Below are 19249 nucleotides of genomic sequence, written 5' to 3' on the forward strand. Positions count from 1 at the left end.
TGGCGGGCGGTGGCCCCGTGTCGGGACCCGGCGAGCGCTGCCCGCGGCCCGGGAGCCGCCCGTGCCCCCGCTCTGCCCAGCGCGGGGGGGGGGGGGGGGCGCGAAGCGGCGCAGCCCACCGCATGGGCCCGTAAAATCATTTCTATTTACCGATTTATTTGAAAAAAATGTGAAGGTTTTTTTTGTGTTGGTACCCGGTGTGAGCGCTGTGTTTTTCCATTAGCATTAAAGAGAGCAGGGGGGCAGGTGAGATGAGATACACCTGATTAATCTTCATTGTATAAAAACGCAGCCCGGTGGTCTCTGGGCACTCACACTGGCCTCAGGGCGGGAAGGCAGGGTCAGCACATCCTAATATCCCACCCGACACCCTCCAACAAAAGTTTTCTTTGAAGCCCCGGTGAAAACCAGCAAGGCTGACTAACACGGCTCCGTGGAAAATAAGGCCCAGGAAAGTTGGGGTTTTTTTAAGGGATGAGGGATGTTACACTAATAAGTCCATGGGAAAGCAGAGGCTTATGGTGCTCTCCAGGCAGTTCCTGGCATGGGCATGTTGGCAGTTTAAAATGTGGCCAAAACCAGACTTTGGATTACAGTTCTGAAGCTGTCAGAGTGCTATATGTTCATACTTAGCAGTGTTTAATGTAAGCAAGAATGTTTTACGTTCTCTCAAGGGTGTTTTCACATGACAAAAGCTGTATAACAGGCATCTTCGTATACCTCTTGCTAAGGCGGAAAATGGGTATAGAAATGATATACCTCACAGCTGCGGTGCCCTTGCCAGCAGGCACCTCGCGAGTGAAGCTAAGCTGCCTTTCGGGGAGGGTCCTCAGCTTTATTTACTCCATTTACAGCTGCAAAGCATAAATATGGTCAGCCATGGCCTTTCTGGAAGCGTCTGTCTGAGAAAGGTCCGTCATAAAGCATGCTCTATCAGGTATTCATAGCCCACGTAAATACGAAAAAAAATAAAATATCACAGAGAGATTGTGAAAGAGAGAAAAGTGTTGGGCTGTGCAGCTGACCTATGAAACAGATTTTCTTCTTCTAAAGCCGTTATTATGCGCAGTACATCAAAGGGAGGGAGAGGGCTAAGGAAGAGATGAACGATCCGTATTAAACCTTTATGATCTTTAAATTACCTTTAATTTACAAAGTCCGGTTGGATGGAATTGGCAGGCCTGGCAGACCGCGTCGTACAGGGTCAGCACTCTGGAATTACTGTACTGGAAGCCATCGTTAGTGATCTAAATGATACAAAAATCATCCTTATAAGTAATAATGTTCCATATGGAGACTGTCTGCTCATTTTTGAGCATATACCGTTGCCCCCTTGAACTGGATGCTTGCCAGAGAGATAAATTAAACCACTTGTGAGTGGCTGTGCTGCAAGCTAACAAATTGCTTAATGCTCCAAACTGGAAACTCTTCATTAATAACCAAAAGATCTTTCGGCTTAGCTGGCATTCAACTTTTCTGATTGCTGTTAGGTGTTTTTTTTTCCCAGTTTTTTTTTACCATACAATCGTGCAAACTATATGCAAGTATGACAAGGGGGTCTTTCAAGGAATTGTGAAGTGAAATTAAGATTTTTTTTTAGCTGAAATTCAGGACCACTTTTGTACTAATGGCAAATCAGTAAGTAAAATCCTTGGGATAAAAAAAAAAAAAAAAAGAAAAAAAAAGAAAAAGAAGAAGATGCATATTTTACAGGTGATTTTAAATTAATATTAACAAAACCTGCTAGGGTGGATAATACCAGAGAACAACAGTCCCATTTCCATAGGCAGTTATATTAGAACAGCCACTTTCTGTCCCAGCTTACAATTCCCTGTACCTTTAGGTAATTTAGAAAGCCTTAATTTAGTGTGGTGTTTTTTGTATGTGAATGCTTACACAATAAGGAAGGGTTAAGTAAGTTTATATTTTAATTTTTTTACAATAGAAATGAAAAGATACCAGACAAGTATAGAAAGGATTAGCTTTTGAGAAAACATTGACTCTTGAAACGTGTAGATGTTAAAGAACACCCCAAAACCCTGCCGAAAGCCATGCTGTAAACACTGATGAACACCAGCAGGTCAGGGTTTTTTTAGGTTTTGGCTTCTTACAGTCAAACTAAAGCTGCTGTTTAGTAGATCTCACAAGTCCTTTGCTTTGGATGGGTCAGGTACCCCTCTGTCCTCTTGCTATAAAAACAACCCCCAAGCCCTCCTCCATCTCTCCTGTGACCTTGAAGCTGAAACATCCTCGGTCCTTTTACAAGGGACTTTTACAAGATCAAGTGTATGAAGCTAAATTAATAAACTGTTTCAGCTCACAGAAAGAATGTATGTTACATTGAACAAAGATAACTAGAAGTACAGAAAGAAAAAAATAATGTTTCATAAAAAGCACTGATTATCATAAGTTCACAAAGAATGATCGGAAAGCTCATAGAACTTGATACAGTAGATATGCCCACAGTATCACATTTGATGGTTCTCAGCTCAAAATGCACTGCAAGCTGAGTGTTTATATCTGCAGAAACCAACACAAGGAGATAAACAGGCAGTATTCATGGATATTCATGATCTGAAATTGTGGAAGGGAAACCACTTTCTTTGACTAATTTTTATTGTTCCAAAAATTCAGTAAAATTCATCGGTGTAGCTTTAAGGAAAAACATAGTTCTTTCCTGGGCACCATATTCAGCTGAGTTATTAGACTATTATGCGTTATACTACAGGTAAAAACTCTTTTAAAAGATGTAAAGAACTTATCCTGCAGTTTGAGAAAAGAAAAAAATAAAACAGGTAACCCCCTTCCAGACCTGCTCTTCACTGAAAGGCAATGCTTATTGGCAGCTAGATTTCCATTAAGAATATATTATTCCTAATGCAATTTACTTTGCATTTAATTTCATTCTTTTACCACAGCGTCCAATATTGTCTCAATGCTAATAATGGGTGAAGAAATGGGTAGACAGGGAAAAATACAAAAAGCTATAAAATTGCACTAATTGTTCTGTCTGAAGTCAGCATTGTGATTGAAATGTAACTCTTGCCAATTTGATTTTTTTTTTAATCTGTATTTTTTTTCTACATTCTATTATAAACATCCATTTTGGTGTCTTTTTAGAATTGGGTTGGTTTATAGCCATTTTAATTGTTTTTCCATTAGTCACCTTAGTGATGTGGAACAAATACTTCAATGAGACCTAAGCTGAGCAAACCTCTCTTCAAATTTGGTTGGCCATTAAAAGCCAAAGATGCCCTTAGAGTTGTGCCTTGATTGCTTGAACATACATATATCATCTGGAAAGAAGGAGCCACTTCTGGACAGACAGGACAATCAGGAATTTTGTCACTTCTGCTTGAAGTATTTCATTCATCATGAAACAATCTTAGCTACTTGTATCACTCATAATCCACATAGAGTTTGACTTGTTCAGATGTTTGTAAATGAAAAATGAAAGCTGTACAAACTTGCTGAATTCAAATTCAGTTTCTGCCTTACTGGCTTTTTAACAAATATTTTTTCTGCTCTTGACAAATACAGGCAACGGTAATGACTTGAGGATAAGCGAGAGACCTGCTTCCCAAATTAGATAAGTGCCTGCCAAGCTCTTTCACCTCTTCACCCAGGCATCTGTGTGGACAGCCCAAGTCATCCTCTGCCCAAGCAGAAGTTTGTATTTTGATATCTAAACTAATTATACCAAACGCTCTAGGGTAGCCCCGTGTACTTTCTTATCTATGTTCGGCAGCATGTCATGGAAAGAATGAGCAAAATCTGAAACATGAATACAAGAGCAGATAAAATGAAAGAGCCCTGAGAAGAGCTTGTCAAGCCCCTGTTTCCCTAACGTCGGTAGCGAAAAAAGCTTATGTGAAACTTTGCTGATTCCTCTGAAATTTGATTTGGGAAGGGGGAGAGATTATGAAAATATTGAACAGTGATATTTCCAGAAAGAATTGTTTTGATTTTTGGTTCTGAAAGATCCTTTACCTACATTTTAAGAAGTATCTATTAACATAACACAGAAGATCAATGTTGCAGTAAGTCTTATCAGGAATTTTCCAAAGCACGAATTTTTGAACATCTGTGGAATTAGTTTCAAATCATTTTTTATCTTGAAAAGCTCTGTCGTTTTGTTCTCTGTGCTGCCGTGTAAGGCCAGCTGCCTTTGAAACAGCACTGAGCTCTGCCTTCCCAATTCGATCAGCAAAAGGATCCACAGGAGAACTAGGATTCACATGGGGACTGAGATGATTTAATTGTGCATTCACTGCATAGCCATCAACCTGTTTTTTCTGCAGGATTTGAAGGGGAGCGAAAGGGCAGAAGGCTTACAGGTGCAGACGTTTTCTTGAACTTAAGTGCAAGGAAAGAGACATTCTGTATCTGTTTTGAGGGGGGGAAATGAGAAAAATTGTACAGACCTCCTCAGGGCTGAAAGGCTGCACTTGAAAGCAAACTGCATCTTAATGCAGCTGAGCTGTGAGGAAGCTGTCCTAGTTACACTGGAGAAACAGCCCTGTGCACATGCAAAAATGTTAGCTGTCCTCCTGGGCCAGGAAACTCCAGGGCATCTCCTGCTCAGATCCTTCCATCATGAGGCAGCATTTCATCTCATGGTTGGCAGAGTTCAATATCTCTTTTGAGAAATTTTGGAGCCCTGAGCGGAGGAACTGCCCTCCTGGTTCAGCCTTGGTGTTTGCCCAAGGTACTCACCCTTGGTGCCTGCTGTCTGACAGCACCATCTCCAGAAAGATGGTCCAAGGTCCACCCCAGCAGCCAGCAGCCAGGCTCTGCTCCCACAGAGATCTTACGCTAATCTTTTAAAACACAACTGCCTATCTATTTAAAATAAATGAGTGGCTAGAAAATGCACACCAGCAAATATCTTTCCGCTTCCCCTAAGGCACATGGCAGCGCGCGTCTCTGGTCTGGGGTACAGACAGCTGCGGGGTACAGGAGAGGCAGGAAGTGTTTTATGCTTTTCATTTTTACATGCTGCAATTTTCAAAATACATCTGCAGTTTTCCTACAATGGCAATATATTTGTCTCAGCTATAGAGCCTTTAAACGATCTCAGTCTTATAAAACCCAACCAATCTACAGAAAATAACCATCCAGGCTGAGAGCAAGACCAAGGGTAGCAAGCGCAGGGTCAGTAAGACACTGATTTCCTGGGAATATTCAGAAAGTAGGTATCATTTTGTGAATAAAAGGGGCTAAAACTGCAGCAGAGAACCTGGCATGAGCAGGTACTGCACAAGCTTCTTCCTGCAGTTATTCAAGGCCAAGTTCGTGCCCATGATAACCCTGCTCACGTGCCAGCCCTTGCTTGCAACCAGGGCATCAAAGCTGTCTTACACTCCCTGCCTAATCAGGAGTTTGAGCTGGGATTTCCAGAAATGAAATACTAATGATTAACAATTGATTAGTACAACTGCATCAATCTCAGGTGATTACCTGGAGAAGTGATTGTAATTTGCACTTTCAGATTGCCTGTAAAGATAAGGGTTTTTTAACTTATATTGGTTTGGTTGGTCGTTGGTTTTTTTCCCCTACATGACATTAACGTGAGTATTTCTACAGGCATTTTCATTTCTGAAGGGAAGAAAACTGTGCTTTGCATTTTAATTTACTATGTCTACTGAATTTCTCCTCCTAAATAATTTCTTAGAAACATAAGAAGTTCCTACTTTCACTTGCCATCTTGCAAACGGCTCATCACCGGCCACAAAGTGCACAGCCTCTGTCTCTGTAATGTTCGGGAGAGGAATCTGGCAGTCAACAGCCTCAGAGCTGAGAAAATCCGCTTTTGTGGTTTGTTGTTCTCTTGATATCCATTCACCATTGAGATGCTACAGTAAAACAGAAGGAGAGTGCAGAAACTGAAGGCTCGTATAAAGAAATTCCAGTTGTCAACATATGTTTGTATTTCTAATTAATAATATAAAGCATTTCCAGATGGATTATTTAAAAGAAATGATGCTGATACTATAGCCACAGTAAAGAGCAAACCATGCTCATCTATGCAGGCAAGTGGTCTATTGATTTAGGAAGTGCCGTGATCTGCGCTTGGGCTGAGCCACTGGGATGAGGCAGTATAATGTGATGGAGCAACTTTGGGTTTGCTTCTGGAGCCAGCTCATTGCTCCTTGAAGGTGGTGTCAGCTATTACCTAGATCGGCTGCACAAGACATCACTGCTTGTTAAAAGCCTAGGGAGCCCTAAGCGGGCATGGTAGGCAAATCTCAGCTGTGCCTCTTTAGCATGGTAGCACTGAATGGGAATCAGGCTGAATGTCTTTTATGAGGTGGATTTATGAGATTAATCAAACACTTCATGTCTGAGTATGCTGATACACCAAGCAATTCACCCTGTGTATAGCTGTTTATAGTAAAATTATAGTGTTAGCTGAAGAGGTGGGTTTAATACTCATTAAAACTTCTGATTTGGTACTCAGCTATGACTAAGAAAATTCAAATAAAAGCCTCCGTAACTATGTTGAGGAAACCTTATATTTAACCACAAAACTTAGTATTCATATGTGTTTAGGAAAACAACCAAGCGTACCGATTCCAGATGTACAGAATGAGAAATAATATTGTGATTTCAGGCTTCACCGGACCACAGTTGAGCTGAACGAAGCAAGAGTTCAACAAAACCCCACAGAGAAAATTAGCAAGAACGCATAGCTGTGCATTTCCAAGAAACCACTCCTGGAAAGGGCTGAGCCTCTCCAGCTCCCCTCGCTCATAGCAAACATATTAGCAATGGGTTTGGAAGGTATTTGCACCCTGCTGTGGCAGTGAGAGATGATGGCGTTCAGCACCGTTTGGGGTAATAAGCTGTAATATAAACATGTCCAAGTTTGACATTGGTACTTTACGAGCCCATGGGAAGTTGCTTACCATCAGCCTGGTGACCTCACAGTGCAGGTTGGGTGACTCTCTGAAGCCGAGGCCAAACACCCGGATCCTGGTGCAGTCAGAGGCACGGATGTTGCAGAGGCCCCTGTTCTCTAAGCCTGTGATTTCCAAAGCTTGCTCTGAAAGGGTGAGAGATAAAGCTTTAGAGAGTAGCACTTACATGCTGTTCTATTCTAGTTTACCAGAGATTTTGTTGTTTAGGTTTAATTGTTTTCCTTGGGCTCGTCCTTGCCTCCATGTAAGTTTCCCTTGCAAAGAGGAGCAGCAGTTGTCAAAATGGGAAGCAGCAAATATCCAGTGAATAATTGCCCTGTGCACTCAGTACTGCAAGATGTATCAGTGAACATTATACGACCCATGGAGTCAATTAACCAAGGCTGTGGCTTCACGTTAAAAGGTCTGCGATGGTCATACTGCTGCTGACCCAGGTAACAGGATGGAAGCACAGCTGAGAGAACAGCCTATGCTATGCCATAGCACAGAGAAGCACGAAAATGAGAAGTGGAAATAGCTGAAGATGACAATGCTGCTAGGCTCCGCATAATATGAAACAGCAGTGCAAAAGACAGTCCTTTTTTTTTTTTTTCTTTTTTTTTTTTTTTCTCCAAAAGTTATGGATGCAATAAAAGTAATGATCCTCAAAGGAATACTTGCTTGCAAGGGTTAAGTCATTAATGGGTGGCACTCAGCTCTGCACTGTGTCAGCACAAATGTCATGTACCAGCTAAGTTTCACTTAAATCCTATTTTGAGGCCTTAAGTATAGCTTAAGTGATGTACTGCCTGTGCTGCCCCCCTTACAAGGTGGAATTTCACCCATTACTCTTTTTAAAATGTTTTATGATTCTCAGGTAAAGTTTCACTTGTGTTCTCTTGTACTTTGGGTATTCACCATTTAAAATTGCTTGTTGCTTTCATATTGGGTTATTTTTACGAAGTGCAAGTTCTTTGGGTGGCAGAATTCATATCTTTAAAGAATATAACTGGGCAGACATTTGCATCGGCACTTGGATAGCACAACACTCAGAAGCTCTCTAATATCCTACGTTGGTAGCAGCAGTCAGGATCATGGTTTTGTATTTTTCCTGATAATATTTGTAGTTCTAATGGTCAGGAGAAGTCACTATGATGACAAATAACACAAAGCAGAAAATTTGCTTCATGTTTCCTGAATGACACTCAATAGCAGGGGCATGACTGGGAGCTCTCAGAGGCAAGTCGTGCACCAGCACAGCGTAGTGCAACCTGTTTTCCCTGTTACACAGTGAGGAGAGACTGCTTAGCTTTTGCTCTTCCCTGCCCCATCGCCACTTCCCTGGCAAAGCAACATTGCCCATCAATTTTCTCTGAGCTGTAGCTTATCTAAAACAGAGGCTCTGTGTTGCCTAATATTTTAATGGTACATTGGTTCAGCTCAGATTCAAGGGGTAAAATGCCCTCAGCTGAGTTGATAACCTTCCCCCGTACCTCGCTGTTCCTTTAGGGCTCTGCCGTTTAAGCTGCAACCAGGATGAACGCAGTTTAAACACTGCGATCCCACCAGACTGCAGCCCATAACAACATAGCTGCATGACTTGTTTTCCCAGGCAAAGGAAGGAAAGCAACATAAATGTGAAAAATACTGAAAAGAATTTTTTCTGCACTTCTGGAAGTTTTTCAGTTTTTCTTTCTTTTATTTTCTTTTAAATTGATTTTATTGCAGCAGTATTAGCAGCACTGTTGGACACTTCGCAATATTTACAAGAAGAAAATGGTTTACGGCTTATCAGCATTCATCGGTTAGTTGTGGATTCCTGTAATGTACAGAACTATTAGTCAGATGTAGTGAATGGTTTTGATAAATTGCCTTCTTCTGTGGTTAGTGCATAAAAATAAAAAAAAAAAAAAAGAGAAAGCTTCATTATGTTTTTCATGAGATTTTAATAGTTAGCCCCACTAGTACTGAGGTAGCTCAGATTGCTTTAACATTTTCATTATCATTGCAGATTTTCAGGCTTCTGTGGGTGAAGTAAAACCTCCTCGCCTGGGAAGGAGCGAGGCACAGGAGTGTGCTCCTGCAGCCCTTCCTCTCCCAGAAAGGCACTCCTAGGTTGGTTGCTTGTTGATGATCCCTGTGTGCTTCCCTGAGGGTTTCCTCGCATCCTTATGAGCATCCTGATGCCACCGCAACACCGTTGTGTCAAGGCCAGGGCAAGATTATTCAGCCTCGATGCTTTTTGAAATGACTTCCAGTATCAGCACAGCATTATGTATTTATTTCTCTCAAACTATTCTGTACACACTTTTGCACAACATCTTTAATTTGATCTAATCTGGAAGAAATACGTTGCTGTATGTGCTTTGGACATCTTTCAAGATTTGCCATTTTGCGGGTTGATCAGGATGAACACGAAGTTTCTTTTTCTGTTGAAAGGGGTGAAAGGTTGTGGAAGAAAACCGCACCTTGTGTTACCTTAAGTTTGGTGAAGGTGGGGAAGAAGGACTGAGCTGCTGTTTGAGTGGGCTTTCTGCTGTTACCTTGGCAGATGTGTCCAGCCATCGTCAGCTGGGAGCACTCTAAAGGAGGGAATACACAGCCCAGCTGTGGGAGAGACCATATTTAATTTAACGGTCTATTCCTTTACTTCTGGCCAGCTGCAATGTGATACTGAGGAGGCTGTGGAGTCCCTGTGCAGATTTTCACCAAGACAAAGGCAAAAGTGCAGTGGGTGTTGGGAGGAGAGGAAGAAGAGTGAGGAAGTCTGGTGGAAAATGAAAGTTATTATGACTCCTTTTTAAGCAAATGGATACTAGAGCTCAGTAGAGGCAGTACATAACTTCTGAAAATGGCACTTATTTTTATCTAACTGGTTTTGAAAATGAGCTATCACATTTAATGGACATAGGAATTTTAGGCATTTGTTTTTAATGTGGTTTTCTGTCTGTCTTTCCCTCTGCTGTCTAGTTTTGTCATGTATTAGCCAGTTTCAGCCAAACACAGAAGGTGAAATCTCAGTGACGTTAGCTTTGGAAAAGTCTCCGGACAGTTGGTAGCTGGATGCTTACACCGATCCTGCCCTTGCTGGGGGAAACACAATCCAGGCTCAGCTGTTCATCGCTCCCCGTGTCAGCCGATGGGTAGCTAATAAGCCTGTGCATGGCATACACTCACGGGGCAGAGAGGTGCAGACATGAGAAGGAAATATTGGGCAGCCTGAAAAACTTCAGCAAAAGAGCTGGAAATGCTGCAGTGGAAGACTGGAGGGGAGAAAGAGAGGAGCAAAGGGAAGAGCTGGGAAATATCAGAAAGGTGAGAGTCAGGGCAAAGGTGCAGATACCCAGAGAAAGCGGAGGCTGTGGAGACCTGGGAGGAATGAATAATGTCTGCGGAGGGGCAAGGTAGAGGCAGGAGAGGAATCTGTGGGAAATCAGGCAGTGCATGGAACAAGCTTGTGAAAAGTATGATCTGTTTATATATTAATAATTTATGTTTAGGAGTGTGAATACCTAAATAGAACAAAATCTGGGACAGATCTTCCTCCTTTCTCTGTATGGCCTATAAGCAAAAATGTGCTTTGACTCTTACTGGAGGATTAAATACTGAAGCTCAGGGCAGCACATGGTGCTCTGATGGGTGGCAGGGTGCAGTCACATTATGGAGGAGGATTTAAGGGGCTGTGTTCACATCCACTGGCTTAGACATGGGCATCCAGATGTATTTCTAATGCCTGGTCTGCACACACACCGAGCAAACACACCAGAAATGCATCTGTCATCTGGTACAGCATCTCACTGGGGCACTGAGCAACAGCAGGAGAGCCTTGGGAAGGAAGTTAAAAAATCTCAACTTCTAATGAAATTGTCTTGGAAAAAAAGGAGAGGGCTCTGGAGGTAAAGGTGGAAAACTGAGAGGCCTCCAGACCTCAGGCAATTAGACAGAAGTAAGGGATCTGTCCAGTTTGGTTTGCAATACTTGCATCGTGCCTCCCTTGAGAAACAGGGACCCTCCTGGTCCCTCTGCCTTACTCCCAGTGGGTATGTGCAGTAGTGAATAGTAAGTTCACTGCTGGCCGTGCTGACAGTGCTGTTTCTTCCCGTAAGCATTTACATGAGTCAAACCTGACAAGGATCACAGGCTACACAACAGTGTTAAAAAAACCCCTGTATAAATACCCGATTGGTTTTACAGATATTTGTTGTAGTGTATTATGTAAATAATAAGTATGCACAGATGTAGAAGTAAAATGGAGACAGTTGACACAAAATCCAGATTTGCAAAACTACGCTTATTGAAGTGTTACTAATGGATACATGTGGCTCATGTTGGGTTTCTACTTTTGGTTAGAAAAGTGTTCTAGCACAAATAAACATTCTTCTGCAGTATTTGAAAGCTACACATGCAAGTCTGGGCTGGAGCAGCAGACCTCAAATTGAAACTGGCAAGAATTTTCTTCAGATAAAGAGAAGGAAATGGACTGCCCTGCTTTTCTTGATCAGGACGATAAAAACGCAATCTAAGTCATGAAAAGTAAGTCAAGAACCAGATCATAAGTTCTGGGGATGGTTGTAGCTTTGCTGAAGTGCATAAGAAAATTGCCCATATTGTCCAGTTGCCCTATCCTTGAAATCTTACAGCTAGTTGAGCAAGCTGCTGCTCTGGAGCTTGCTGGTGTGGTTGTGGACATCCAGCTATTGCAGCTATGAGGGTTCTGGATCAGAGCAGGCTGACGCTTTATTATCTCACAGCTTGGACAGAGCAAGTCTGAATCTGCCCCCATTCAAATACATGCACAAATTTTGTATTTTTTTCTTTTGTAAGTAGGGTTATTACAGCAACCATGTACACGATTACTGAATGCATTATTCTGGAACTTGTGTTATCCATAAACCAAAGCTCACTGGAAAATCCTCCCTAAGAAAAAGTATTAGCAGCTATATGCTGTTTGCCAAGAGTTTTGTGCATCAGTGACGTCCCTGGCTTCTAAATGAAGACTGTTTCTGTCCCTGCTTCCAAAACCAGTTCTCAAAGAACCAGAGAGGCTGAGGGAACCGGGTTTGTTCAGCCTGGAGAAAAGGAGGCTCAGGAGGGACCTTATCACTCTCCACAACTACCTGTAAGGAGGTTGTAGCAAGGTTGGAGTTGGTTTCTTTTTCCCAGGTAACAAACGATAGGAGAAGGTGAAATGGCCTCAAGTTGTACCAGGGGATATTTAGGTTGGATAGAAGGAGAAATTTCTTCACTGAAGGGGTTTCAGGCATTGGAATACACTGCCCAGGGAAGTGGTTGAGTCACCATCCCTGGAGGTATTTAAAAGATGTGTAGATGTGGCACTTGGGACATGGCTTTGTGGTGGACTTGGTAATGCTAGGTTAACAACTGGACTTCGTGATCTTAAGGGTCTTTTCCGACCTAAACAATTCTATGATTCTGTGATTTTATAGTACCAAACTGCAGACCTGTGATATTTAGCTGCCATGGAGTGAATCTGGTTTTCTGCTTTGGGTGTCTCTGGTACCGGATTGCAGAAGTGAGCCCTAGGAGAGCATGGGAAAGCATTTTGCAAGTACTCACTGCATGCAAGAAATGGACTGGCTCGATTTCACCCTGGCAGCATCCATGTGCTGCAATGGTATGGTAGATTATTTTTGCTATAGAGATATCACTATGACATTTTATGTTTATTTGATCCTTCTATTTTTAAAAGGCTTGCTAGCAATTTACTTTAGCAATAGAAAGGAAGAGGAGTGCGCTATTAAGCTACAGAATATTTGTTATTTTCTAGATGGCCTTATATTCTGGCTGTGCATTCATGTCACTTACTGGCATACCAAAGCAGGTCTGAGTTTCAGTCCCTTGAAGGCACTTCAGGGCAGAATCCCTAGCAGCATCCTGTGGCTCCCCATGAATGACAGCAATGATGCCACTTAAAAGGATTTGGGCACAAGGATGCTCATGGGTGTCATCGTGGTCCTTATGTCCATGCTAGTATCCAATTGGTTGTTTTTAGTAGTTTTCCCATCTTTACAATTACTGAATTAGAGTAAGACCTCATTATTACTTAGGTTTTTATTCACAATTGGTTTAACATTCTGTACTGGTAGGTTGTGTGTTCTTTACACAACATAAAGCATGAAATAAAGTCTTTTGGTCTGAATTTTTTGCTTTGGTCAGTTTAAATCAGACCTTTTAATGGTTTACAAGTTTTAATTCTATAGCTCATAAACTGTCATGAATTTGTTATTTATCATATATGTGTGTGTGTGTGTGTGTGTGTGAGTATTTGGGGAAGGAGGCTGTTTGTGCAGGGCTTTTTGTTTTGTTTTGGATTTAACAAGATTTAAGGCTGAAATTTCCTGTGGTGCCTTCGAACAGGCTGATGTAAAGAAGTTATAGGCATGCATCTGGAGTGTCTGGCTTTGGTCAGTTTAAATCAGACATACAGTTTTTTAACCTTTTCTAGCATTTAATTCTATATACTTCAGAAAATGGTTTTGTTTAGCTACATGTTTCACTGACCCGCTTTCACTGCTTTGCATTAAAGCAAATAAACTAATCACCAGAAAAAACTAATCTCCCTGATCTGATTTGCAGGGTATGGATCACTGAGCATGCAACCTTCCATGTCCCTTATCATGAGGATTTGATATCCTTTTGAAATTCGGTTTCTATTGACTTTGTAACCATGAAGCTAATAGCCCTCTTCCCACTCAGCCAGGTCTGTGCTTTGAATGGAGAGGTCTGGGAGTTAAAACAGTAGATTAAGGCTGGTATTGATGTTTACTTTTTCAGATGCATGTTTGTTGCATCTACACCATCAAAAAGTAAACTAAAATTGCTATGAAAAGAAGAAAGTCTTCAAAAGTACCATGAATCTTGTCGATGCCTGAGAGTTACCCACAAATATGTTTTATGTGATTAGGAAAAATCTGTCTCCATCAATATAAAACAGAGCACGTAGGTGTCGGGTGGGAGGTATCAATTGTAAGTTAGGTTCACAATTTTTTTTTCTTCTGATTCTTAAGGATTTTTTTTGTAAATTTTGTATTTCTTACTAGAGTTTTTGTGGTTGGAGGTGTTAATGCATTCTAGAAGCACAACAGTGATATTTTCAAAAGCAGGTAAGTCCTATGGTTCAAAAATCTATCTTTTGATGAGTAATCTCAAAGCATTGTTACTCATTGTGACTACTCATTATGCCTTTAGTAATTAGGACTACTAATGCCACCATTGATTTTAGCTTGAAAAGAATATATTGGTGTAAATTTTTATGGCTCACATCTGCAGATGCTGTAGAATAATTTTAATAATATAAAATGCCATTATTGTTAAGATTCATAGCTCGCTCAGCTGAAGACCATTCCTCTGTAGATGTCTGGGAGAAAGAAATAATGTGTTTTGTAAATAAACATTTAAAATAATCCCTCCCCCCCCCCCCAGTTTGCATTCACTATCAAATCATAAAATGTTTTAACTAGAAAAATCTGAATACCTGAAACCAATAATATTTTAATTGCATAATATGTATTTTCATATTTATTCTTTATCTATTTTTTAATATTATTCAGTAAGTCAAGGAAAAATTTGATATTAAGTGGAGAGAACAGGTCTCAAAAGGGAAGTTTTCATCCTCAAGTTATACAGAGCCTCTTTTACAAAGTATTGATATCTTAGTGAAATTTCTTTAATGTCAACTTGAAGGAAATAAGAATATATTCTAAATATCTTTAAGCTCTGTATGAAGAACACAATTCCAGTGGACTGGAAGCAGCATATTAAAATGTGGTTTATGTTGCAACAGCATATAGAGATCTGCTTGAAGTGTTCCCTGCTTTACAGAAATTATTACTGAAGAAAAATGTATTTGATAGAAAGAGTTCAATTCCCTTCTAAACTTTACTACAATAACATGGTCTCACTTAGTGTCCATCATTTTTCAAGTGAAAAATTACATACTTGAGGAAACGTGGGGGGCATAGCCATAGGAAATTTTCAAACCTCCCTCAGCTGGCTAGATAGGAAGGTTCAACATTGTGGAATAGAAAAGGCAATAATTAATACCAGAAGAAAGGAAAAAGAAAAGACCATTTGTGAAAAATGACCTAATTTTTCTTAACAATGTAAACTTCATCAAAGTAACAGTAACTGTGACTTTGTTAATACCATGTCTACCAAAGTCAATGGAATTATTATAATGAAGAGGAGAATTAAGCCCAATTACTTTCTGTTTGGAAAAGGAAAAAAATTTAAAAAAGCAAGCTTGTTAAAGAATAATGCCATTTAATAATTTCTTTCTTTTATATCAATGGCACTCTGTTTTGGCCAGAAGAGTTTAACAGTTGTATGGTGCCTGCTGTTCTCACAAGCACGTTTGACTCTTCTTTTGAAATCCGATTTTAAAAAATTGATACAATTGTTTCAGTGTATTGCAGCCTCACTACTATATGAAATGTTTTGCCATATTAGCGAAAAGTTTGGTTGTGTTTTTTCTTTGTTTACTAATCTGAACAAATTTGAAAACTTGATCAATTCCTATGGAGAGGATCAGACAGAAATCCCACAATTTCATGTAATTAACTTTTTCTAAGGCCCTTAAAGTAATATAAAATGTAATTCTCCCCTAAAGGTTGGTCACCCTGCACCACAGCGTGGTTGCAGAGGCAGACGCTACCACCTTTACATGCAGTGATCAGTGTGTTTCCTTGTAGATAACCTGGTGATTTAAGAAATTAGCTGCTTTTTCTTTGAAAAGTCCAGTATGCTGTTTTTACTTTGCGTAGTCTAATTTATGCATGAAGAGCTTCTATTGACCCAATAGACCCTGATGGCTTTGTCTGCGCTGTGGTGATGTATCACATCAGCAAAACACATACTGCATGTGCCAAAAAGTATCCATTTACTTGACGGACTAACAGCCCTTAAATAATCATTATGGCACCATGATCGGGAATTTAAAGACCACTGAACTGATAGAAGTGGGAGAAACATATTTATTTCAAAGTCAGAACGTCCCCATATAAAGTCTCCAAAGCAGATGTTTGATGTAGAGAACTGAAATATTCTGTCCCCTTTCACCTGAGGATCTCAAAACAATTTAAATCTTTTCTTTAGATGTCTCCCTCATTATTTGTCCTTGAAAATAGGAATTAAGCTTAAAAATAAAGCACAATTATATAAACAGTGAGATTTCTATAATACATATTTCATCCTCAACTTGCATGGCTGGCCTGATTAAAGCTCTGAGCTTATTCTTCCATAGGGGACAGACATCTTCATTTGGAAGACCCTACCTGCGGAACTTTAATAGCTGACCCCATACTTCTGCTCACTGTAATTTTTTCTTTTTTAATAATTGGTGCTTTAATTAGTATTATTTAATTAGAGCACATGAACAAGGTTCAGCCCAAAGCAGTATAATATATTCAGAAAGGCCTATATAATCGTTCTAAAAATGACACGGTGTAACTCCTGTAGCTGCTGTTGCAGATGGGACTGAGGGACCTGCATGGTGGTGGGTCACCGCTCAGAAAATGTAGTTGGGTTCACAGCACTTCTTAATGACGCTGCTGAAATTTATTGATATGGAAATGGGATATCCGTAAGTGTGTTAGGTAAGTGGTAACTTCTCACCTTCTCACCATCATTTTTGCTTGCTTTGATTTCTTAGCTGCCTATTTTTTCCAGAACTTTCCACACAGAAATTTAAACTTCAAGTGTCATTACTTCACTGAAACTGATTTGTCCTTATTATTCTTCATTACCTTTTATCGTGTAATTGCTCTTTAGAGCTTCATACAATCTGCATATTACATCCCTCTATGTGTGCTTTACTGGTCCCGATTTTTTTTTTTTTGTAAGCAACACGGTCAATATATACAAAATGGTAAGCACCAACCTGATTTGCTATCTGCAGTAATTGGATTCTGCATTTAATTACAGGTGGTAATGACATTTTAAGCACCTTATACAGGTGTTGGGGGGGGTTATGAAATGTTAAGCAACATTAAGAAAGTCTAAGCTTCTGGAGCATTGCCAAATTTCAGAGGTGCCTTTCAACTCCAAATTGCAGTTTTCATGTGAGGATAATTATAGCTCTGGCCACCTGGACTGCTCCTGTTGGAGTCAGGCAGAGCAGAGGAGTAAGCCTGTCTGCAAGCCACACTTCACATCTTGTCTCTTGCTACATGTTTTCATTTAAAATTATTCCAAATATGTCATGGGTTGTAAGCTGATCCCTAAAAATACTGCATGGCCATCTTCTTGTGTGTGTGTGTGTGCTGGTCAAAACCAGTGGCAAAATGCATCATTATGTATTGGCAGTGTAGCTGAGATTGGGTGACCTTGTAAAAGATATTTGAATTATGTTGATGGCCTCCTTGATCTTGGGGGAGTTTTAATTCATGTCTATAATTCCAGCCCGAGAAAATTAGACGGAGATTTGTTTTGGAGCTAATGGGAAAATATATGGCCAGCAAAAGGAGTTGCCTTCTCCTTCATTACTCATGTAACTTCTCCTGGAAAATAACTTTTTCCTAACAATGCCTTGTAAGAGTTTGCATTTCAAAAATCAACACACATTCTTCTGTTTCTTTGGTCCTGTCTTTTTAAAAGAAAGAGGCAGTGGTTTTATATGTCCTGCAGAAACCTAATGCAGTTCTTAATTTCTCCTCCTTTTCTTCCCTTCCTACAGAACCTCTCGCTGTTAGTACAGAAGCCCAGAGCTTATTCCGCCGGTGCAGGCTGAGTGCTGCCAGCCGTGTCAGGGTGCCTGGGCTGCCAGCCAGGGGGCTCAGCTGTTCCCCTTGGAACATGCAGCTTTATTTCTGAGGTTGACCTTAATTCTTTATCTCTAATAGCCTTTTCTGGTGTGAAATCCTGGCTTTAGTGATGTTCTGAGGACTTCCAGTCTTTAGAACTGCCATTTAAGAAACACATAATTACTGTGTGATATGGCAGTGCTTTTCCCTGCAAATAAGTGTTCGTGTAATGCATACCTCAGGGGTATGTATACCTTGGGGGTGTGCATGTAAACAACCCTGGGGGTGTTCAGCCTGGAGAAAAGGAGGCTCAGGGGAGACTTGATCATATCACTCTCCACAACTACCTGCAAGGAGGTTGTGGTGAGGTCGGGGCAGTCTCTCCTCCCAAGTAACAAGCAATAGGACAAGAGGAAACAGCCTCAAGTTGCACCAGGGGAAGTTTAGATTGGCTATTAGGAAAATTCTTCATTGAAAGGGTTGTCAAGCATTGGAACAGGTTGCCCTGGGACGTGGTGGAGTCACCATCTCTGGAGATACTTAAAAGGCATGTAGATGTGACATTTAGTGACATGGTTTAGTGATGGGCTTGGAAGTCCTAGGTTAATGGTTGGATTTAATGATCTTAATGTTCTTTTCCAACCTAAGCGATTCTATGATTCTGTGCTATGTAGAATATTTCTGCCTAGGAAATGTAAAAACAAGCAAATATCTTTTAAAAATGTTATGAATGAAACTCAAAAATCAAGAACAGCTGAAGGTGAAGCTCACACTAATACTTATCTTGCTGGTCTGTACCAAATTAACTAGCTGACCTTTCTAAGTATTGTAATATCAGAGTGACTGGTGTGCCAGAACTAAGATTTTATTCTTTCTTGTAGGGGATCTGACCTCTGTTTGGATGTATAGGTCTGCTTTACATTGCATTTACAAGAGCAGGTACTTTTATTGTTACGCAGTTTCTGTATTTTTGTATATAGAGAAATAATAGTCTCTATTCTCATCATCATGAATGATCGTAAACTCATAAATGAATTCATAAATAGTCTGTAATATATGGAGCTCATTGCAGTTCATCACATTGATTCACTCCAGGCTGTGGCAGTACTTTCCCCTGTCCATAGTTAATGCTGAAACCAACTTCTTGTGCTGTCTTCTCAGCTTTTCTACAGCTATACTGAAGATGGAGAAGGTTCTGCAAATTAAGCATGCCACTTGTTACCTTGGGTTTGCATTTATTTTTTCTGGATATTCTTTTTTTCCCCCTCAATGTTGCTCAAAGTCAGCTTGAACTTCAAATGCTTCTCCCTCCTGTTATCTCTGCACCAGTAGTACAAAGGATGGACTAACCCAGCAGCCAGGTCCTGCTCGCTGCTGGGCTCTGGTGTGGAGCCACGGAGCTATTGCCCTCCCAGCATGTACTGGTGTTTCACCAGTACAGTGTTAGCTCATACAGGATATCTGGGAGCGGGGCAGGAATGAGTACCAGAAGACACATTCTGTTTTTCTTCTTCAGCAAGAATGCTTTTATGTCTTGTATCAAGAATTCAAACCAATTTAAATATTAATATTTAATTACTGACCCTCCTA

The 19249-nt window shown here is 40.5% G+C and overlaps 1 protein-coding gene across 1 annotated transcript in view; it reads right to left on the reverse strand.

Moving 5' to 3' along the window:
• Positions 1 to 19249, reverse strand: part of LOC102057892 (von Willebrand factor D and EGF domain-containing protein-like) — a 185830-nt gene that overhangs the window by 79740 nt on the left and 86841 nt on the right. The window contains exons 12-14 of the mRNA XM_014285420.3: positions 6909 to 7045; positions 5694 to 5855; positions 1143 to 1247 (exon numbers count right to left, since the gene is read on the reverse strand). Of these exons, the coding sequence (XP_014140895.2) occupies positions 1143 to 1247; positions 5694 to 5855; positions 6909 to 7045 (404 nt within the window). The remainder of the gene's footprint in view (positions 1 to 1142; positions 1248 to 5693; positions 5856 to 6908; positions 7046 to 19249) is intronic.

This window comes from Falco cherrug, chromosome 8 (genome assembly GCF_023634085.1).
Source record: "Falco cherrug isolate bFalChe1 chromosome 8, bFalChe1.pri, whole genome shotgun sequence".
NCBI classification, from domain to species: domain Eukaryota; kingdom Metazoa; phylum Chordata; class Aves; order Falconiformes; family Falconidae; genus Falco; species Falco cherrug.